General features: G+C 43.2%; 2 protein-coding genes across 2 annotated transcripts; one reads left to right on the forward strand and one right to left on the reverse strand.

The window, feature by feature from the left end:
* Window positions 1-710: 710 nt before the first annotated feature.
* LOC121943563 (fukutin related protein) lies at window positions 711-3,782 on the forward strand. Its single transcript, XM_042487112.1, has 2 exons — window positions 711-1,532; window positions 1,721-3,782. The coding sequence occupies exon 2, from the start codon at window positions 1,833-1,835 to the stop codon at window positions 3,429-3,431; it is 1,599 nt and encodes a 532-aa protein (XP_042343046.1). The 5' UTR covers window positions 711-1,532; window positions 1,721-1,832; the 3' UTR covers window positions 3,432-3,782.
* Window positions 3,783-7,051: 3,269 nt separating this feature from the next.
* slc1a5 (solute carrier family 1 member 5) lies at window positions 7,052-17,171 on the reverse strand. The gene is made up of 8 exons (XM_042486299.1): window positions 16,500-17,171; window positions 11,554-11,596; window positions 11,367-11,435; window positions 11,082-11,248; window positions 10,184-10,417; window positions 9,807-10,001; window positions 9,464-9,598; window positions 7,052-8,289 (listed from the first exon to the last, which is right to left on the reverse strand). The coding sequence occupies exons 1-8, from the start codon at window positions 17,036-17,038 to the stop codon at window positions 8,049-8,051; spliced, it is 1,623 nt and encodes a 540-aa protein (XP_042342233.1). The 5' UTR covers window positions 17,039-17,171; the 3' UTR covers window positions 7,052-8,048.
* Between the last annotated feature and the right edge of the window lie 5,943 nt (window positions 17,172-23,114).

Genomic DNA, 23,114 nt, shown 5'->3' on the forward strand with positions numbered 1-23,114 from the left:
GAACTTGTCGCTAGGGGAGTTCATTTCCTGCCATTTTGTGAGCAGGGATGTTTGAGATTAGTAAAGTCAGCCAGCGTTATCCACAACTCTATTTCCAGTTTAAAGTTTCATTTAAAAATCTGCACGACAAAAGCCGACCGTGAGTTTGTCTGCGACTTCCCTAAAAATATTAATCCATGCATAGGTTCCTCCCCACGGGCGTGTCCCCTCCTTTTTAGCATCAATCACGTAATTTTCTGCATTCAGGTGAATTTTTCTGCACTAGTTTGGGCAGTTGTCTTCATCAGTTGATGGTGGAAATAGTTTTAATTTCAGCAAAGTAAAAGTTCTCTTCTACTTTATTTGTTGGACTATGGACAAATGTACATGTGTGAATATTGAGTCACCTGTGGTCTGCACCTATGCTCCTCCGTATGGAGACAGTAAATTTCCGTTTTTCTGTAGGTCTATAATTAATTGGACTTGCATACAACAAACTTGGATTTAGTTGTCCAAAAACAATTTGTGGTAAACTTTATCGTCTTGTTTTACCAAGATGGGAATAAAGATATGTATGCTTATATGATATGTATAGAATATTTACACAATGCTCTACATAATGAACACAAGATAATATAAAATAAAGGACTACATACATCCACATTTTATGTCTTGATTTGCCGTATGTAATTGCGAATACCTTATTACATATTTCTAATATATTTCGGGCTTTTTCACTTTTTTTTCACAAATAATTTGTGAGAGAGATAAGCGGATATTTCTCAAAATCACAACATTGTATGGTGCATGGCTGGGTTTTTTCTCTTTAAATGGCAGAGATTGATGTAAAAAAAAAATGATTCAAATGTAGTTGATTTAATGTTCGTACTGCCTTTCTGTTCAGGCAGACTTTGGGTATCATGTTGTGTTTTAATCCTGTTTTTTTATCTGCTGTCACTGTATATTTCATCTGGGTTTTATTTTTGATTTATTTGTTTTAATTTGTATTTTATTTTGATTGTGAATCACTTTGTGGCTGGCGTCTGCTAAAAGCGTTATATAAATAATCTTTGCTTGCTTGCTTGCTTGCTAATGTATCGGGTTTTTTTCGTTACAATTTTGAGGGTGGCACTTTTATTCTGAAGTATTCGAGCCGGAAGTCTTTCTGTTGTTTGCGGACAACACAGACGGCAAGCGTGATTTAGCGTAATGGTAAGATCGTGCAGTAAGGTTCATGTTTGGGCTTGTGTTAACTGCATAGTAATGACATATTCTGGTGCGATCTGTGTGGGCTTAGTTTTACATTTCTTCTTAAAATGTTGGAGACTTGATTTCAGCCACAAACCCACAAATATTAGCTAACGATGCAGATTAATGTCTGTGTTTGCTGCTACACCGATTCAGCCAGGTTTGCTCCTGTGCTACCACAGCTGGCTGAGAGGGACCACCATGAAAACCAGATGTAGTACAACAAGGTCACTGGGCTGACACGGCTAATGCATGATGTGACTGGCTGCAAATGTAAAGAAGAAAACAGATGCATCCAAATTAAGGTAAGTTGTGTTCATGAATTTCACCAACTTGTTTTTGTTGATTGGTAATGCAGCTAGTCACATTTATTAATTAAAGGAAACCTTGCTGTTAAAGTAGCATGAGATCGTATTGTATAGTCAAGTATCTTCATACAGTTGTTATGCACGTATAAACTGCATTTTTTTTTCTCTCACTCTCTCTCTCACAGTTTGTCTTCAACTCTTATGCTTGTGTTGTTATGCCAATGGGGACCTAACATCCTTACTGGATTTCTTAATTAAAAGCTTCTCGTGAGAGAAACTGGAAAGTAAGCAGCTGCCATGCGGATCAGTCTCTGCCAGGGCCTGTTAACTGGTGCCATCATCCTGAACCTCCTCATCCTCTACTATGTGTCCCGGGCCCAGCAACAAATGATGGAGAAAAGGAAGGAGCTGGGCAGGGGCACAAGGAGGGCCGCCCTACCAGCCTCTGGTCTGGGGGGAGGCCTGGGGGTACTTGTAGGAGCTGGAGGTGAGCCTGGAGTGGTCGGAGCCGAGGGGCATAGTCGTGGCCCACGTGTGACTGTCCTTCTTCGGGAATTTGAAAACTTTGAGAACTATGTTGGGGACGTGGCTAATTCCTTCCTCCGCCAGAGACCTGAGCTTCCCTTCCTGGCTGTATCTGACACCTCTCCGTACCCTCCCTTGGTGCTTCCAGAGGGAGCGCGCCTTCTAGTGCTCTCCCCAAGTCCTGACCAGCCACCTCAAGCTCACAGGCCAGAGTTTCACGTCCAGACGGAGTTTGTGCTGCTGGTGCCAGATGGGGTGGAGTTGGAGCAGCCTCGGGCGATCGAGAGGCTGATCAGGGAGTTGGAAGGTGAGGGTGGGGGGCCTGTGAGGCTGGTAGCTGCGCCCGTGCTGGCTCGATCTGCTGTGCAGTGTCTCCACTTGCGGGTGAACCTCAGAGAGTGGACAGCCACCTACTCACCAGCTGCGTCTGGGAGCAGCGGGAGTGTGTGTACGGCTTTACAAGGAGACGCAGTTGTCCTCATTCGCACAGAGGATCTTTTTAACCTCTCTGTCCCTCTGGGGCATCCCCTCTTCTCCTCGCTCTTTGTCCAGACAGCCTTGAGAGGCTGGAAGGTCAAGCTGCTGGAGAGCCCTTGTTTCGCTGCAAACCACCGACCCCTCTTCAGCTCCGCTCACAACCAGTGGAAGGCCGACACTCGGCTGAAGGAGGCCACCGGGAAGCTCATGCGGAGCTTTGGACTGAAGCGTCTCCTAATGCCTGATGGGAAGGATCAGTGGTATGGCTGCAGTAAAGAGACGCCTCGCTGCTTTGGCACGGTGCAGGATGACACTCCAGACTACCTTTATCTGGATCGCTGGACTCCTCCCTGCTGTCTGCGTGCTCTCAGGGAAACCACCAAGTATGTTATCAATATCCTGGAGACCTCCGGTGTGCGCTACTGGCTAGAGGGGGGGACTCTTCTGGGCGCTGTGCGCCATCAGGACATCATCCCGTGGGATTATGATGTGGACCTTGGCATCTACCTGGAGGATGTACCCAACTGTGATCACCTGAAGAACTTGGACTCAGGCTCTCTTGTGGATGCTAACGGCTACGTTTGGGAGCGTGCAGTGGAAGGAGACTTCTACAGAGTCCAGTACAGCGAGGCCAACCACCTGCATGTTGACCTGTGGCCGTTCTATCCACGCAATGGCGTCATGACCAAAGACACATGGACAGAGCACAAGCAAGACGTGGAGTTCCCAGAACACTTCCTGCAGCCGCTGGTGCCCATGTCCTTCGCCGGCATCACTGCTTACAGTCCCAACAACCAGCGAGCTTTCTTGGAGCTCAAGTTTGGAGAGGGTGTTATTGAGAACCCTCAGTATCCCAACCCTGCAAAAAAGAGGCTGGACAGAAGCAAATTATGAGGGATGATAGAGACTCTTTTTTTTTTTTTTTTTCCAAAAAGAGCCTAAAAGATGATGCCTGGAATTTGGTGCCAAAACGACTGCATTGGCTGTCACCACAATATCACCAGTGTGATCTTATGCCTGGTCAGAGTTTCTTGGTTGTCAGTATTTGGATGTGAAGTCTAACATTGGACTGCCTTTTTATCCTGTGTCAAAGTATTGACATTTTATTTGCAAGGGGCATGAATGCTTGAAAGATTTATTTCTATAAATTATTGCTTTTTCGTCAAGCATATTTTAACCCTGTGAAACCTGAGCAAATTGCCTTGATTTCTTTTAAAAACATAGGAATAAGGCAAACAGGAACTTAAAAAGAAATGACCCAAAAATTAGCAAGAATTTAGTTCAAGTATTAAAAAAACCTGAAAATTAGAAAAAAAGAGAAAAGAAAACAAGGAAAAGACCTTAAAAAGTGCACACAACATAGCATAATTTAAAAAACGTAATCACAAAAATTAGAAATCAAGTTTTCTGGACATGTTCCCGAGGAACTCATCATATTTCTTATCATACATCATAAGAAATCAACATATTTGCCCAGAGTTCAAAGGAAAAAATACTTAAAGGTGTCTGAAAACAGCACAAGAAAAGTCATGTCAATTCAGATTTCTGAGAGAGAGTCAAAGACTGATTTTACTACATGGTGTACTAAATCTGTATTTATTGTACAGTAGAGTATAAATATGACTGCTATAAAACTGATCAATACTTTAAAATGTTAATGGTTTCTTGTTAGAAGCGACATGATCTTAAGTAGGATTTTTGGGTCTGTACAGAATTATCAGTGTTAAATAAGTAATTTTGCCTGAAGAGGTGTTTCATGAATTTTTTGACTGTTGCATTGGTTTGCACAAGTTTTTTTGTTTGTTTGTTGTTTCAGTTTTACTGTGTATGAATGGATGTTACTGTATATCGATGCCATTTGGTACCTTGCAGCTGTAGCGTGGTGAGCACATTTCCATGAGGTGAAATGAGAAACACACTGTCATTCATCCTGTTCCTGCTGGCATATCAAGAACATGAAATAATGCCTTTAAATTCAGGAAAAAACAAAAGTATATATATATATATAAAACTGTAAATTGACATCAACCTTAAGCTAAATGATGTGTGTTGCTACTGAGCACAAATGATGTATTAACTGAAATGGAATTACAGTTCATCAGATTATTCAAAGACACATTTTAAGAAGAGAAGTTGCACATAAAAACACACGAAATTCACTGGGTACAACATGTTACCTGTAATGTTGTCACTTGTGTGATGTGTCAGTGTATCACTCCAATTCATGAACAGGTGAAATAAAGACACTGTAACAGATGATGATTCTAATAATTTGTTTTGAGGATTGTTGACAAATCCATTGGAAATACAGAACACGTGCACTTTTTGTTGCTATTCTTTTTGAACACTAGGAGGCACAAGAAGCCAATTTATGCTACAGCCTTGTAACTCCTCTAAGCCTATGCACTAAGTTGTGTCAACAGCATTGTGGGAGTTCCTCAGCCATATGGCAGGAGCCCAGGGGGTGGGGGATTTTATGACAAGATGAACAGGAATGCAGCACATGGGCTTCCATATACTACACAAGAAGAAATTACTCTGTTTAACAATAGCCTTCAATCACCTGTAAATGCTGCAGATATTGTACTCCTGAAGGTGTGTCTACATTCTTCTGGCTCACCATTGGATAACTAACATCGTTTATATATGGCTCTGTAGTGAGAGGTTATTTTTAGATGCAAACACATAAAGGATCTCAGTGCATTTTAAACATGTCCTTCCTCTTGCATGCTGCTACAGTTTGGCGTTTGGAGGTCACATGCTGTAACGGGTTTTCTGCAGGTCTTAAAATGTCTGAATATTAGGCCTTAAAGTCTTACATCTGAATTTTGGAAGTCTTAATTATCTTGAAGTATTTTATCTAATTACATTTATCATTTTTTTAAATGTGTTTTTGTCAAAATAAGTCTCTTCTGTGTGAAAGTCTACATTCCTGATGTTAAAAAACTTTAAACCTGCCACTGAACCTAAAACAGTAGACTAACTAATAATCATGTATCTACAGAATAACCTGCCTCTGCAAAGGACTACATATAAATACTTGATATTGATAATAACAAGGTAACTTTATTTATACCTGTAGGTAGATTTAGTTTATAAATAATTATAACTTATAATAACGGTTTATATAGAACAGAGTTTACAAAGTGCTTTGACAAACAAAGCATAGCAGAAGCAGGAAGTATTTCTTGCAGAGGCAACATGACTATAAGAGCTAAAAATTAGCACAGAACTAAGACCAGACAAAATCTAAGGTAGAATTAAACGAGAGATCTGAGGAAAAACACATATCAGAAGGAAGGCAGAAGATAATAATAAAGAGAGGCAGAAACAATTACTAAAAAAACAAAATAACTAGCAACCCATACCAATAAGAGAAAATACAATTCAAAGAATATAAACAGCAAACATGGAATAGCAATAATAACAGATTTTAACACAATCAAGGCAGAGTAAAAGAACACATTAAAATGAAAGAATAAATTAAAAGACAAATTAAAACTTACCCTAATACTTACCTGCAATGCCTGAATAAGATAACAATGCTTTTTGTCGAACAATTGGTCTTAAGTCTGGTTGAATTGTCTAGAAAATCTTGAAAATGTATTAAAAAGCATTCAATTGTCTGATACCTGTAGACACACCGTGTAACATAATGTAACTATGAAGTTCTCATGTAGACAAACTGAACAATGATTCGTACCAACAGCCAAATTATATTTTTTTAAAAAAAAGGTGTTTATTATTTAAACTGTAAAGACAATAAATTCAGATTGTAACCAGGAACGTTTTGAAACATAGCCCCATTGTAAGAAACTCACTACTAACATACTCTGCTTGAACCAAACTGACATCCATATGGTGAAAGGAATGATAACATCTTCCACCATAAAAGCATGAAGTGAAAACATTTTTTAGCAACTACTAATGACAAAAAGAAAGAGATGACGCCTCAGGCCTGCAGTGATTTCATAGACGACTATGGGAAATACCGTAAAAATGAGTACAATGGAGCTGATATAGAAGACAGACTTGGGAATCTTTGTATATAACGTTAGTAGAGTACACCCAGTTATTTGGTAGTGCTTTAAACTGTTCAAGATGATATGGATGGAAGAGATAAACATTCAATAGTACAACTGTATCAGTAACTATATGATGCATAGTATCACTATAACCGTCAGTACCAATCTAGGGTTCAGCCATCTCATCACTGCTATACCGCACAATCTCCAAAGTCTCAAGTCTTGTCGAGTTTCCTAAATGCCCAATGTTCAAACGAAAACTCCAAAATAATCACTGAAACAGAAGTACCTTACACACAGTCTGTTTAAAATAAGAAAAAAATATACATTATAAAAAACTATAACCAACCAATTATTAGAAGACGAGAAACTGGCAAAAAAAAAAAAAATAGGAGTCAATGTCATAACATTGGCTAAAAAGTCTTTGGATTTTGATTAGGGAAATAAATATTACTTGAACAAATAATTATTCGAGGCATCAACAAAAGCATACAAGGAGGGCTAGTGTGTTTATAACTAGCATTTCATGTTTACAGTCGTCAAAGCTGAAACATAAAGGTTTAAATGGAGACAAGCTTACTTTAGCTCAAGTTGTTCAGGCCTAAAAGTGAATAAACAATCTACTGCTGGTGTCCAGTTACCCCTGTTGTGGAAGGACTTTTGGTACTTACACATCACATCGAGTCACACAACACTTTACACAACATCAAACAAATCGTCCTTCTTCTTACAGACTGCTTTAAAAAAACATTACATTTGTCATTCAGTGTTATCAGGAGTTCTCCTTCCTGTTTGCCGAGTCGTGTGATTTTTGGTCTCAGAATATATTTAGGAACAGTTAAAGGACAGTCTTCAAGCCATATTTAAACCTGAGGTTGTGTTGCCCGCCATCGCACTGATGTCCATCAGATGAGGCAGAAATGTTCAGAGGTCGATCTGTACCTATGCATGTCTTTTAGTCCTAGAGAAAAAAGTTCCTTCATTTAGCTCTGGGACGTCAGTGAGAAGGATATCGTTTCTTTAGTGTGCTACTGAGGATATTATTAAATTTGTGCACTATTGCTTTTTCTCACCAGGAGGAAGGCATCATACACAGCTATTGGCAAAGAAAAACTACAGACACACTAAAAGACTAATAAAAGCCATAACCGCCCTAGAATTGTAAAAAGAACAAGTGTTTGTGCTTTTTCCTTTACATTTGACAAATCAAATATAGGTATGTTCGTACTGAGCATGTGATGATACATTTCACAACAAAAATGATCCTTTTCCTGTATGGGAAGACCGAAACCTGAAAAATGAAAATTTTAAAAAAAGGTTACAATAACAAACATTTTTTTAAAAAGCTATTGGATTCCAGATAGAGAATATGAAAACTTTGTTTTTCTGACGCAAATAGATAGAAAAAAAAAACTGTAAATAGTATCTGACGTTAAGTTTTCAGTTTTGCAAGAGTGTCAACATCATTGATGATTCAGCAGCTGGATTACATGACAGACTCCTTTTCATTGGAATGAGCCCTCTTTACTGCTTCTGCACTGTCCCTCCCATCCTGTTTCTCAATGAGTGGTGAGTACTCCGGAGCCGGAAGTGCTGGCTCGCCCTCTAGCCTGACCTCACTCAGCTCTGCTCCATCTTCTCGTTTGGATGTGCGGTCCACAAAGTGCTGCAAGAGCCCAGCTCCAAAGGCGTCGCCCTCTACATTCAGTATTGTGCAGGTACGGTCACTAAAGAAAGACAGAATGGATGGCAACAGTTTTAATATTAGGGTTTTAAAATAACAATAATAATAAGTTTAGTAAATTAAGATGAGATTACGTGGAGTATAGCCAGCGTTGGGCAACTTGGTACTCTTGAAGGTACCGACCAAATCACGTCTACAGAGTACCAATTACATTAAATCATTTGGTGCCAAATTCTGATACCTAAGAGCTCTTCTAGGTGAGAACACTGGCTTCAAACAGTAGGAGGCAATGCGGAGCTTCCTGACGCTGGGCGAGTAAACAGAGTCGCCTGCGTAACTCTTCAGAGCACTTTGCGGCAGAGGTGGGATGAAGTCATTGTTTTGCAAGTCACAATTAAGTCTCAAGTGTTGGCACTCAAGTCCCAAGTCAAGAAAGGCAAGTCCTAAGTCAAGTCTATTATTGAGAACTTTGCGTTTCGGGTTCTACAGAAGCTACAACAAATGTAATGCCATTTCAACAACAGAATAATATGTTATTAAACTTACAATGATAATAAATGTTTTTAAAGATGTGTATCTATTTGTTGAAACAAAGTTGTTGGAAGACGTTATGTCTCTGTAGTTTTTGGCATTTCACATACCGCAGTTTTTTTGTCGTTGTTGACCACCGCATAGTTTTTGTATGCAAACAAAATTATCTGTGATATCACTTTTTTTCCAACTGGCACTCAATTAATGTGTCAGTTCTTCAGGGTTCTCCTGAAACTTGACTGGACGATGTCAGATTGGTTCCAACAAAGTGGATATGGGGAATTAAGTGTTGACTTGGGAGTAAATAGCATTAACATTCACGTATTTAAGAACACACTTTTCAAATTATATACTTTTTGGGCGGTAAGTATCAATTATTTTCAAGTCAAAAAGCTCAAGTCCAGGTGATGTCACGAGACACTGGTGTCAGACACACACACATGCAGACAGAAGGGCAAATGTATGAATAGAAAAGAGGAGCAAAATCACTTTGTGACTGCAGATTGTTTAACTTTACACTTTTACTATTACAGAACAGTTAAAACGGTACCCCGGGGTTCCAGTACCAAATTCCAGTACCAGTACTGGTTCAAATGTAAACAGTACCCAACCCAAAGCGCGTCATTTACGGATACTTGGCTGTCATGCTGTCATGTTTATAAAGCAAACAAAAGTTCTGTACTCACACAAGCCAGTCAACAGCCAAGATAAGAGAGATGTCATTGGTTGGCAGTCCTACTGCCTCCAGGATGATGGCGAGGGTCAACACACCACCAGCAGGTATACCTGCTGCTCCGACACTGGACGCTGTAGCTGTCACACTAACACATTAGGAGGGAAGACAGTGAGATACCGATAAAGCAAATTCAATTTTAAACAGCATATTCACACACATTCAGTTTTATGTCTCATTGTATACCAACTATTTTTGCACTACAGTGTCTGATAAGTGAAGCAATTGTACAATCAAGCACAGAACTAAATCCAGTTGTGTAACTATGGATGTGTTTCGGTGCCCTTAGGACTTACAGGATGGTAATGATTTGGATGAAGTTCAGGGGATAGTTGTTCAGCTGAGCAATGAAAACTGCAGCCACGCACTGGAAGAGAGCAGCTCCGTCCATGTTGACTGTGGCTCCAATAGGCAGGATGAAACGGCTGATGTGCTTGGATACGCCGTTATTTTCCTCCACACACTTCATCATCAGGGGCAGAGTGGCAGAGCTAAGAAAGAAGAAGAATGTGTGAGGGTGCGAAGGTGTAAGGAATATGCACAGGTGTTTGTAGGGAGAGGTAAGTGTGTTTCAGAACAGGAAAACCACAGTATTTATTATTTAACAACCAGAGAGAACAAACAGGTGTGTGTGCAGGAGAGTCAGAGAGGTGAGCAGCTGTGAGTTTATTACCTGGAGCTTGTACCGAAGGCTGTTGCCAGAGCTGTGAATATCCCCCAGAGGAAGGTGTACGGATTCTTCCTTGTAATGATGAAGTAAATGCCAGGCAGCACGAGAAGGCCATGGATGGCATGGCCGATGATGCAGCAAGCTATATATTTTCCAAGACTGGCAAATAGTGTACCAACATCCTCCATCTCAACGATCTTGCCAGCTACAAGGAACATAATACCAAGAGGGGCATACCTGTAGAGAGACAAGTAGTTCAGGAAAGTGATGGGACAGATCGTGAGATAATTATGTTTGTGAAGCACAGGCTCTTGTACTCAATGCTAAGCTCTGGTGTGGAGTATTTAGTAGCATCTAGCAGGAAGGTTGCAGAAGAAAAAAACTTCTCCTGTGTGCCATGTGTGTAGGACAGCGATTGTCAACTGGCGGCCCATGGACCAGCAAAATATTCATGAATTCATAACTTTGGGGGAGGAACACATGGGTTCCGGTAACACATGTTATATAGCACTTTTTTTCTCCATATATTGAAGCAATGCCACAAACAACTGAGATGAAAATAATGTTATTAGGAATGATTTACCAATTTTGAATCAGTGTTGGTGAGGAACTGGTTATAGACATTAAATTGCAAAATAAATGTAATTATAATGAGTTACAGGTACTGAGAAAAAATGTTATTAAATTACAGTTACCAATAAAAATGTTGGTGATTACAAAGGGGTTACTTCTATTTTTTAGGTCTTTTCATCTTTATTGCCCTGTTTAAAACATTGTTTTTTAGAAAAGCACTCAAAATTAATCAAATGTAATAAGTAACTCTACTTTGATTTAAAATAGGTTACAGATTACTGGTTGCCTTCTTTCCCTCCTAACCTAGAAACATGCAGGCCTTTCTTACCACATGATCCAGGAGACCAGCACCATGGTGGCCTCGTTAAAGGAGTTGAAAAACTTGATGAGGATCTCTCCTTCCTCTCCCAGCTTCCTTAAAGCAACACCAAACACAATGGCAAACACCACCAGACCGAGAATATTCATGCCATCCTGGTCTGTTCCAAAGGGCACCTGGAGACATTTGAAAAACACAGTCAGGAAACACAGACTCACAGCAGCTACAAGTGTGTATCCTTACTGCATTTATTGTGTATTTTATGTTGAAAGCTACTCCATTCGCTTTGCTCACCTTCTCCACTGTGATGTTGGGATTTCCATCTGTGCCATTCTTGGTTACCAGCTTGTAGCTGGTTGCATACTGCATGGGAAAGAAAGGTTTGCCCAGTTAGTTCGTTTATTACTCTCTATAAATATTTCTTTTACACATTTTCAGATTATAATTATCTAAAATTATAGATTCAAATTGCAGTACTTACTGACTGAAAAGCAGCAGACACCAGGTTGGAGGGAAATATGTTCCTGTGGAGAGACAAAAATACAAAAATTCAACAATACACTCAACTCCTGTCCTCAGTGAGTATCAGAGGCCTTCCAATGAAAAAAATATGGTTATAACTGGAAGGAGAGAAATTACATTTTTTTGGAACTGAAGAGCACAAAACAAAGGAAGTGTTTGGGCCTCTGCACATACAACAGCATAAAGCAAACCTGACAACTGATACAAAACGACAGACCAAAGACACAGTTTTGACACGGCAAACACATTGTAAAGCCATGAGCTGACCTTTGTTGAGTTGCGTACCACACAGACGAGTAAAAATACAAAGCAAAGTACTACTTTCCTTCTCAAAAAAATGCAGTCCCAAAAAAGGGTAATTCTTTTTTTTGTTGCAGAGACAGCAGCTAGCTATACCCTCCGGTTGTCAGTGGTAGCTTAGACAGATGGAATCACAAGATTGATCACGTGGAAATAGCTGAGAGAATTTAACTATTAATCCCCCTATTTACCTTCTCCCCCCTTCTTTCTAATAGCTGTTGTGTTTGTACATAGGTCCAGCTGTACATTAAATCTCTAAAGAACTCCTGAAACCTGTGTGTCCCCATTACTCCTATATGTACTGGATTTAGAGTTTAATAAGGCATTAACTTCATTAGCTCTTTCCAGACATTCCCTTTACCAATGCATCTGAATTAAACACCATGTGACCGTGTGACAGAAGGGGCAGCATGAAACTGCATGCAGCTGGATCACAGGCTGGTTGTGCTGCAAAGAGCTGTGACAAAGAGGCTGTTTGGCTTATGAGACTTTATTTAAATATTCAAATGGACTGGTATTACTCTTTTGTTCCTCAACTGACTGGTATGACTACAGAAGAGAGAGACACTATTGCATTATGTGTCAGTTTAGTATCATTAGCAATTAATGAAACGGTTCTAAAATTCATTAGGCTCAGACTGGAGCCTGATTTACATACTATCACCCCCCAAATGACACAGGCCTTTAATCCATTTTGTGTCCCCCTGAGTCATGTTTTAAGACTATTTTAAAACCAGGATGTTAAGGGAAGGAAGCACAACATTGTTTTGCATGGTGCATTGCCATCGACTATCAGTTTACATGGAGTCGATAATGCAGAGCTGAAACCTGAGAGGATTCACTTCCACTTCCTCTGAATTCTTTAAACAGGTACAAAATCCAGCTTCCATAAATGAAAATACACATGTAAGCCCTGCGATAGTCTGGTGACCTGTCCAGGGTGTACCCTGCCTCTCGCCCAGTGACAGCTGGGATAGGCTTCAGCCCTCCCGCAACCCTTAAAAGCAGTTATGGACAATAAATGGATGAATGAAATACACGTGTACACTCTTGCTGGCATTCACTGACAGACACAAAGGTTTCACTTAGACAGATGCGCTGGGTGCAAAGACAAATGTGCACCCATAATAGCAATAAATAGATATAGAAACGCTTGTTTGCATACTGATACTTGTGTACCTCCATCTGTCAATGAGAGATATGCTAAAGAAAAATTTCAGTTCAGTCAGTTTCAACAACTATCACATCGTGACGTTCATCAGTGGTGCCAGAGCTGCATTCATTACACACAGCTGTGGATTTCTGCAAACCATAACTGCAGTAAAATGTTAATTATAACTGTGATTAAATGTCAAAAGGATGATCAGTGATTCATTCACAGTGCTCATGTTGAAACCAACTTCGTGGTGGAGTCATTTTTCTCAAGTCAGTACTGTAAGATCGCATCCAAAAATCAGATTTTAAACCCCTCTGAAAAAAGTATGAGTTTTGATGACGTAAATAAACTTGACTTAAGCAGAACCAAGATAATGAATAAAGTGGTGCGACAACAGTCCATGCAAGGTCAACAGCATAAGGTGTGTCTTTCTTTTTAAGAAAGTTTGAGGTGACTTGATTTGGCGTAAGCCAAGAATCTTGTTACACCAGGTCTCAGCAACAAGCAGATAAGACCTCGCGCAGGTCACGGAACAATAAATGTTTAGCCTTACCAAACAGCCATGACTCAGGACACCGGTAAGGGCAGATGGTGGATGCTGTGGGTCATGATTAAGTACAAGTACAATGACATGGGGAAGTTCAGTCAGTCGATCCAATGTTCACATGTGTAATACCTAGTCTCTTTTTCCATGTGTTTAATTCCTGCTACACTGTTGCAAAAATACTTTGTTGCCAACAACACTGATGTGGAATTCTTTAAAATGTAATGTAAGTGGTCTGAAAGGTAAAGCAGCCTATGTAAAAGAAAAAAACTCCACCCGAATATACTCTTACAATGTTTTCAGAAAGCTAAAAAAAACTTGAAAGACCTGATTTCAGCTGAGACAAGAACCAACCTGACAGTCCATTATCTGCCCTTTGTTGAGCTTGAATCAATAAAATAACAAAAATGCTAAAAATGAAGGATAATAAATGATAAAATACAGTCTACAGAGCTATCTAATACCTGATAAAAACAGGCAATATGTGAATTTCTTTTGAAATTACTTAGTGTCATGCTATTAGTACATTCTGTCTCTACTTTCCAGTAACTAAGGGGAAACACCACATGGGGTAATAATTCGCAAGTAACTGTGATGACTGAAAGCTGCCATTTTTGAACGTAAACCACAGTGTGAAACAGAGAAACCAAAAAAGGCGACGGATAGGAAATTTCAACAGAAATGTGTGGGAGTGGTTGCAGCTAGAGTTTAACCCATCGCATACATCCCTATGCCAACATGTGGTCTGTTAGTGTTTTGTGTGGATAACCACGGATATGTATTTAATAGCGAGTGTGTCTTTGAACAATGAGCGGGCCAGTTTTACGCTTTGATGAGCAGCTGTTCAGTCAAAGTCCCACACTGTCTTTGTTATCAAAACTAACTAGGACACCAACTGAGAGGGCTCGCTCTAATGAGAGGCACAGGGTATGCCTGGTGTCCTATTAGGATTGTGTGTGTGTGTGTGTGCGTGTACATGCACATGGGGCTATTTGTCCTGTATGAGATAAACATTATTTTACTGTTTTTTGTTTTTTTTTTCAAACAGCAGCGAGCTACAATAAACAAATCTAGACAAACATACATTCTAGATGCTGCATTCAGGAGCATCAAGTTAACAATAAACTGCACCGCTGTGCTGATTCTAGAAGTAAATCTGCCCTTTTATTATGAGTTCTCTCTTTCATCCTCACCATTAAACAACATGATCCAGACAAAATGCCAAATAGCTCATCATGTAAACCAGAACACTGTGTTCCTACTTCAATACTGCCATGTGATGGGCCTCTGATCAAAAAACAAAGCACAAACAAAAACAAAAATAACCATGCAGGGTAAATGATCATGTGTGAGTGGGTAGGTTTTGCCCTGCTGCTCTTGCATGTCTAATCTGACTGTGGACAGCGTGACATGTTTTTGGAGGTGTTTCCAGGGCTGGGTCAAAGTGCTGGAGGAGGAGAGAGGGTGGAAAACTCTGGCTTTTTTAGAACACAGTTTCATAATTCATGGAGAGCAGCCCTAAACGCTCCGAAGAATGCTCAAAGTAACCAGAAAATTATGCAACAGGGTACCATGAATATAAAGATTTCCTGTGAACAGTGACTCTCTGTTAATGTGAAACACTGACGCAAGTTTATATCTCTTAGTAAACAGACGTAAAGCACATGTCTTACCCGATAATGGACTACTGAAGAGTTATACCCATAAACTCAAAGGAGTTTGTTGATAGTAAATACAGTCTCTTTGTCAGGGAAACACGCCACTTCAGCTCACATCGTCACGCGTGGCAAAGTTTGTACAAAAATGCTATACAATTAAACTTCATGATACACTAATCTACTGAATTGCTGCTCGGATAAGCAAGTCATCTTTGCGTTTTTGGGTAACACAGGACGTGTCTAACAGAAAAACCACGTATCTTGTGCAAAGTGTCGGAAGATATTCACATCTGACCATTTTAGTTTCTGAGTCAATTCTTTGCCCAGTGTGAAAACCCTGTTTCCCTTTACTCCTCAAGCAGATGAGGTGGCACATGTCTCATGAACATCCCATGAGTGTGACATGGATAAAAAAAGACATAGTGTGAGCTACTGGTTCCCAAATAGACAAACCTAGAGCAGTCAGGTGGAAAAAAAAAACACCCTTAGCTCTAAGTGCAAAAAGGTAAACACTGAAATGAAACGTGTCAGCTGTGTGACATTATTAAGATGTTTGACTACATTTTTCTTTACCACGTGTCAGCTTAGACAAAAAAAAACTACGGCCTAGGACGTAGTACATCCTGTAGTCTGTATGAATCAACTCATATGACGTGAACATCCTCTAACGTCATAAGAAAGCGCAGTTACAGGAAAATTAGAAGCGGCAGAGATGTGCTGATTGTACTTAAACAAACAGGGCTGTCCCGGGGGCAAGAAGAGTCATCACACTGAGAAATGTCCCGCACGTGTAGTAAAGACTCCACGTGTTATATGGACAAAATGTGAAATAAAGAGTAATTCAAATGTAGCTTTTCTAAAAAAGTAAATAAAGAGGGCTGTGATGGTTGTATTGCAACAAGCTGTGACATCATGCGCTCTGCCTCGCGGGCAATACACCGACACGCCTGATCTGATGCAACTGCGTGTTGTCGTTACAGCACTTCAGTACACCTAGCTGAAGGTAAATTAAGACAGGTCTAAAATGGCTGCTACAGCAAGACTTAACTCCTTTTAGGCTTTCGTAAAAAAAAAAAAAAAGTCAAAAAGGGGGCTTTATGTTTTATGTCTAACTTTGGCATCCAACTAGTTAAGCTTGTGTTCGCATAAAGGCGCTCACATCATACATACACGTCATCTTTAAACTACTTTTAAAGAGTTTTTTGGGGCTCGGTGGTGGTTGGGATGGTGTGGATGATTTCACTCACCTGATCAAGTCCAAGAATGAGTCTATCACTTCTTTAGCAGCAGGCACATCGTCATCCAAGCCCTGCACCTTTGGTTTGGCTATGGATCCAGAACCTGGCGTCAGGATGTAAGCCATTATAACCCCGATGGAGGACGCAATTAAAGTGGTGACGAGGAAAAACAGCATGGCCCAGCCACCAAGTTTGCCCAGGGCTTTGGGGTCGATGCTGGCCGCCCCGGATACCAGACTGCACACAACCAGAGGGATAATGATCATCTTCAATAGCCGGATAAGCAGCTCGCCAGGGAAACCGATGTAGATGACCTGGGTCCTGGTAAGTTCCGCGTTACGCACGGCAAGTCCAATAAAAACACCGATGATAACACCGGCTACTGTGAGAATAACCAGCAGGTTCGCCATCACTATCTTCTTGACCCGCTCGGACAGCGGCACTTGGTTGCCCTGCTTGGGGCTGTTGGTGCCGTTCGCCAGCGGCTCGTCGAGGTGCGCCTCTCCGTTGGTTGCCTTCCCTCCCTCCATGTCCATCTTCTCTGCCATAGCGCGCTGTTAAAGTTACCCTAGGTGTGTAAATATTCGTTTCAAAACCGCGTGTTATTGTGGTGAGAATGACTTTAGATATTCCTGGCACACTGACAGCTTCCCTCACACTACTACGCTGGGCTCTTCTGTTCGGCTCTGTATACTTATCCGACCGTCCTGGCCACGCCCCATGTGCCATATGGGCTGGGCTTGTTTTCATGAATTAAATCAAATGTTCCATTACACTCATTTAAGCACAACGCAAGATGCAATAAGGCATGCTTCTTTCAAACTTCATTGTTTGTATATCATCTTTTAGGTTGCATCCAGTAGTATGTAGTACCAAAGTAACAATAAGTAAGTATTTTTGGGAGTAGCTGTTCTTGAGTTTTTCTATTTCTGTCGACTTATACTTTTACTCATTTAGTTTAGTTCATTTGTTTCACATAATACAAAGACGGATGGGGCTAAAACATATAGAAAGTAAATGTAAAGATGTAGTAGAAACCTATACAGGCTTACATAAAAACCACATCCTGAAAACACATAAAAAAAAGTGAATCGCAAGCTCTTAAAACATCAATAAATTTAGTTGCTAAAAATCTCAAAATATAAGTACACAATAAATAAAATGTGCAAATAATCATATTGAACGTGTGAACATCAGTTCGTAGAGGGATCATTCTTGATCCAAATAAGATGTTTTCTTCTGTACACAAACAATGACACAGAAGAATCCAGTAAATCAACATTTTCATTCCATAAAGGGGGAAAAACGAACACTGTCAACGCTGATCTACTGCGCCCTTTTTTTTAAGAGTAGTGGTTAAACTGGTTGCATTTCCTGAATAGCAGAGGTTTTAGCTGTACAGCTGTGGATGCTGCCACTGGAATTTGATGAGACCTCCCTCTGCTTTTCAAGTACCAGTTCAACAAATACCATTGCAGTTATATCATCAAAGGGTAATGCATGTGGAACCACAAGCCCAACAATCCAATTAATCTAATAAATCATAAATCATCTGGTGTGTTTGAATGACAATCTTCATTCTGATATAATTTCAGGGAAAAATAAGAATGAAAGTGACTAAGAGTAAAAGTTTGGGATACAAACAACAAAGGAGTGGTTTCAAATTTTCTAGAAAATCATGGTTTCCTGGCTGCCACCCTGCCATTTTTGGCAAGGTGTGTATTAGACTGTAACAAGAGACAGACTCTCATTGTCCAAAATACTGAGGACTACAGTCTGATAGCTTAAAATGTGTCTGTAGGGGTCAAAGAAAGCCTGGGGTTAGCTTACACTCAAACAACAATCAAAGCGCCTTTTAAACAGACTCCCACTGGTAGAAATTTGTGGGAAAAGCACCTTTAAAACCAAATAATGCCCACAGGACCAGAGCTCAGGCCAGTAGGAAGCTGTCCTCTCAGTGTTCAGTTTGTTATCTCAAGCTCTTGTTCTTTGTTCCCTGTGACTGTGTGAATGATTGGAGGAATTGCTGTGATTCTGTGAAATAGTGTATTACTCTCTGAGAAAGGACAATAGCTTAACCCGAAGGCACATGACATGAGAGCCGAAAGAGTTTTTCTAGAGCAGGCCCCATCTATAAAAACACACACTGCACACACACACACACACAAGCTGCACATGCTGACGAGATGAGTTTTTTGCTGAAATCCCAATTTGACTGTTCTTCTTAATGCCGATCTCTTGCAAAAAGAACGACAAAACAATACCGACAAGAGTCCTTAATCAGTTATCTTGACCAGAGGCTGCTGTGCATATGAGCACAGATTCTCATGTCAACAAGTTTGACTTTTGGTTTAAATATTCTCTAGTCGTATTTATGAAGTCTAACTGACCACTCAGTAGCTATGTGGAAAACACACATACTATATCGTATGCTGTAAAGCCCCCTCTGAATTGGTAATCCTTTGACTTTTCATGAAATAATTTGTCCAGACTGTCCAAATATCTGCAAAATCACATTCCCACCAGCCTCTCTGCATTTAGTGCTAATGCGCATTTAAGCATGCTAACATGCAAAACTAATATAGTGTTAGAGTACATCCTGCCCGAATCTCACCAGAAGAAGAAGAAGATGGTGTACATGATAAACACTGCACTCTCTCGACATCAAAATGTTAGCTTTGTCAGGGGCATAGGTTGTCTTTCAACACTGGGGGGGACCAGGGGGCTTCCGGTATCATTCGACCCTCCTCGTCGCCTGCCGGGGCTGGATTTTTCTTCGTGGGCAAGAAAGACGGTTCTCTCAGACCTTGCATCGACTATAGGGTCTGAATGAGATCACGGTAAAGAACCGCTATCCTCTCCCCCTCATCGCCTCTGCTTTCGAGCTGTTGCAGGGGTCCACAATCTTCACCAAACTGGATCTCCACAACGCTTACTACCTGGTCCGCATCCGAGAGGGGGATGAGTGGAAAAATGGCGTTTAACACTCCCACTGGACACTATGAATATCTAGTGATGCCATTTGGACTCACTAACGCTCCAGCCGTTTTCCAAGCCCTCATAAAACGATGTTCTCAGAGACATGCTGAACAAGTTTGTCTTCGTCTATCTTGACGATATTTTGATTTTTTTTTCCCGGTCAAAGCAAGAGCACGTTCATCATGTTCAGAGAGTTCTGCAGCGCCTTTTGGAGAACTCACTGTTTGTAAAGGCTGAAAAGTGTGAGTTTCACACCCCTTCTGTCACCTTCCTGGGTTACATCATCGGCCACAACCGCATGGAGATGGACCCTACCAAAGTGTCCGCGGTGACCTCCTGGCCTGTACCTGACTCACGCAAGCAGCTGCAGCGGTTCCTGGGGTTCGCCAACTTTTACAGACGTTTCATTCAAGGCTACAGCACTGTGGCCACTCCTCTCACTGCCCTCACCTCCTCCAAGATCCAGTTCCGCTGGACCACGGCTGCTGAAGATGCATTCCAGCATCTAAAAGAACGCTTCAGCTCAGCTCCCATCTTACTCATCCCTGACCCAGACAGGCAGTTCGTGGTGGAGGTCGACGCCTCGGATGTGGGGGTAGGGTCTGTGCTCTCCCAACGCTCGGCGGAGGATGAAAAGTTGCACCCCTGTGCCTTCTTCTCCCGATGTTTGTCTCCAGCTGAGAGAAACTATGACATTGGGAACCGGGAACTGCTAGCAGTGAAACTGGCATTGGAAGAGTGGTGGCACTGGCTGGAGGGTACCAGGGATCCCTTCCTCGTCTGGACAGATCACAAGAACCTCGAGTACATCCGCTCTGCCAAAAGATTGAACTCTCGCCAGGCCCGGTGGGCTCTCTTCTTCACCCGATTCAACTTCACGCTCTCCTATCGCCCCGGCTCCCGCAATGTCAAACCCGATGCCTTATCCAGACAGTTTCTGATGGGGGAGGAGGACTCCCCCCGCTCGGACAATATTCTCTCCCCGCCTCCCATCTCCTGGCCGCCCTCACCTGGGATCGAGGAGCGGATTAAATCTGCACTGGAGGACCAGCTGGGGCCCAGCTCATGTCCTCAGGACCGCCTGTTCGTCCCTCAGGAATTCCGGTCGGATGTTCTGCAGCGGGCCCACAACTCCCGACTCACCTGTCACCCGGGGATAGCACGGACCAAGGAGGTCCTACAGCGACTGTTCTGGGTGGCCACCCTGGACGAGGACACCAGAGACTTTGTGAATGCATGTCCCATCTGCAACCAGAACAAGACCCCTCGCCAAGCCCCTGCCAGGCCTCCTACGATCCCTTCCTGTGCCTCATCGTCCGTGGTCCCATATCTCCCTGGACTTTGTTACAGGTCTGCCACTGTCAGGAGGAAACACCACCATCCTGACAGTGGTAGACCGGTTCAGTAAAATGGCACATTTTGTGCCCCTACCTAAGCTCCCATCCACCAAAGAGACCGCTGGACTATTGCTGGACCACGTATTCAGACTCCATGGCCTTCCCACCGACGTGGTGTCTGATCGTGGACCCCAGTTCACGTCGTCGTTCTGGAGAGAATTTTGCCGTCTCCTGGGAGCCTCCACCAGCCTGTCTTCTGGTTACCATCCCCAATCCAATGGTCAATCGGAAAGAATGAACCAGGAAATGGAGACGGCGCTCAGATGCATGGCCTCTACTCATCCTGCCTCCTGGTCCTCACAGCTCATGTGGGTCGAATACGCACACAACACCCATGTCAGCTCTGCCACAGGACTCTCCCCATTCCAGTGTGCTTACAGCTTCCAGCCCCCCCGTTTCCCGCCCAGGAGAGAGAAACTGCGTACCAGTCGGTGGAAGCTTTCATCCGGCGCTGCCGCCAAACCTGGTCACGAGCCAGGACTGCACTGCTGCAGGCCACGGGTCGATATGCGACTGCTGCCAACCGCCACCGTTCCCAAGCTCCCTCCTACCGGGTGGGACAGAAGGTGTGGCTCTCCACCATGGGATTGCCCCCTTAGGGTAGACTCCCGGAAGTTGGCTCCCAAATTTGTGGGCCCGTTTCCCATAGACGGCTTCGTCAATCCGGTGGCTGTCCGGCTCCGGTTGCCCCGCACCATGTGGATCCACCCTATGTTCCACGTCTCTGGGATCAAGCCGGTCAGAGAAAGCCCTCTACAGCCTGTCTCCCAGGCGCCTCCGCCCCCTCGGATCATCGATGGGGCTCCGGCGTACATCGTGCGTCTCCTGCTTCGCTCACGTCGCCGAGGAAGGGGCCTACAGTACCTGGTGGACTGGGAGGGATACGGCCCGGAGGAACGGTCGTGGGTGCCGGCCCGACAGGTGCTGGATGCGCAACTGGTGGAGGAGTTTCACCGTCAGCACCCTGACCAGCCCTCCCGCGCCGCCTTGGGGCGGGGGGCTCGTCCGGCTCTGTTCCTCGTCCTCCTCCTGCTTTCGGGGCTTCTGGTTCTGGGGGCGTCGAGGGGGTTCCTGCGACTCCTCCGAGGGATGATTCTCCTTCCGACGACAGTGAGCCTGCTTCTGACGTCTCCGAGGCGTTCTAGCCCTCCTCCTGGCCCCCCACCGCCCGCCCGGCTTCTGTGGACCTGTGTTGGGACGTTGGGGGCCGTCCCTTGAGGGGGGGGTTCTGTCATGGTGTATGCCTGCCTGCCTGCCTCCTCCTCCCCTGCTGCCAGTACTTTTTCCACCCACCCTCCCTCTGCTCCACTCCACCTGCAAACCCCGCCCACCTCGACAGCCTGCTCACCTCACAGCTGCAACTCGTCACCAATCAACCCAGCATATAAGCCACTCCAGCACACTCACTCACTGCCAGATTGTTCTACTGCACTATGCAAGACTTTCCAGCGTTCTTCTGCCAGACCTTCCGACGCCGACTCTGCCTGTCCCCGACCAACTCTCCTCGCCTGATTCCTCGTGTACCTACCTGCCTTCTGTCCCCGACCAAGTGCTCTGTTTCGGCGTTTCGGAATCCTGACTGCTCTCCTGGTTACGTCTCCTCTGCCTGGCTTCGACAATCCTTCTGCTCTCTCCTCATCGGTACTGCTGCCATCGCGGACTGCTTTCCTGGTAACAGAACTCCTGCCTGCCCTCGACTCTCCCTGTGCTCAACCGACGACGATTCCTCACCACGTGTTGTCGGCTCAACGGGCTACGGGGCTTCCTGCTCACCAGCTGCAGCAGCTGCAAGGTTCGTCTCTTCTCCTCGTGGGATTCCCAGAGACTGTGTTTGGGCTCTCAGCCCGAAGAACGAACTTTCCTCACGATTGACTTTGAGCAGATTAAACTTTAATATTGTTGGTTTAAATAAAGTTTATTACCAACCGTCATTGAGCATCAGAGTACTGCATTTGGGTCCAGAACACACCCGTTTCAGTACAATCTGGCCAGTCATGGACCCAGCAGACTCCACTGCTCTACAGTCCCGCCTAGCCCGTGTGGAGGGAATGCTCCAGCAACACGAGGCTCAGCTCACCTCCAACGTGGCGGAGGCTCGTTAGTCCGCCTCAGCTCTCGAACGGGCGCTAACCTTGTTAGCCAACCAGGTCCAACAGATGGCTACCTCGTTAACACAGCACGCCGTGGTGCCCCCACCACGTGTGGGGGCACCAGAGCACTATGCCGGGGATCCGGAGGGTTGCAATCC

Source organism: Plectropomus leopardus, chromosome 5, assembly GCF_008729295.1.
Source record: "Plectropomus leopardus isolate mb chromosome 5, YSFRI_Pleo_2.0, whole genome shotgun sequence".
Classification (NCBI taxonomy): domain Eukaryota; kingdom Metazoa; phylum Chordata; class Actinopteri; order Perciformes; family Serranidae; genus Plectropomus; species Plectropomus leopardus.

What these genes read in the sequence shown, in the direction of transcription:
- slc1a5 (XM_042486299.1), bottom strand. Translation starts at nt 17,038, where the DNA reads ATGGCAGAGAAGATGGACATGGAGGGAGGGAAGGCAACCAACGGAGAG. An exon ending in CCAACATCACAGTGGAGAAG is followed by an intron (nt 11,249 to 11,366) that starts GTGAGCAAAGCG and finishes AAATGTCTCCAG; the next exon opens with GTGCCCTTTGGAACAGACCA. An exon ending in ATCCAAATCATTACCATCCT is followed by an intron (nt 9,599 to 9,806) that starts GTAAGTCCTAAG and finishes CTAATGTGTTAG; the next exon opens with TGTGACAGCTACAGCGTCCA.
- LOC121943563 (XM_042487112.1), top strand. Translation starts at nt 1,833, where the DNA reads ATGCGGATCAGTCTCTGCCAGGGCCTGTTAACTGGTGCCATCATCCTG.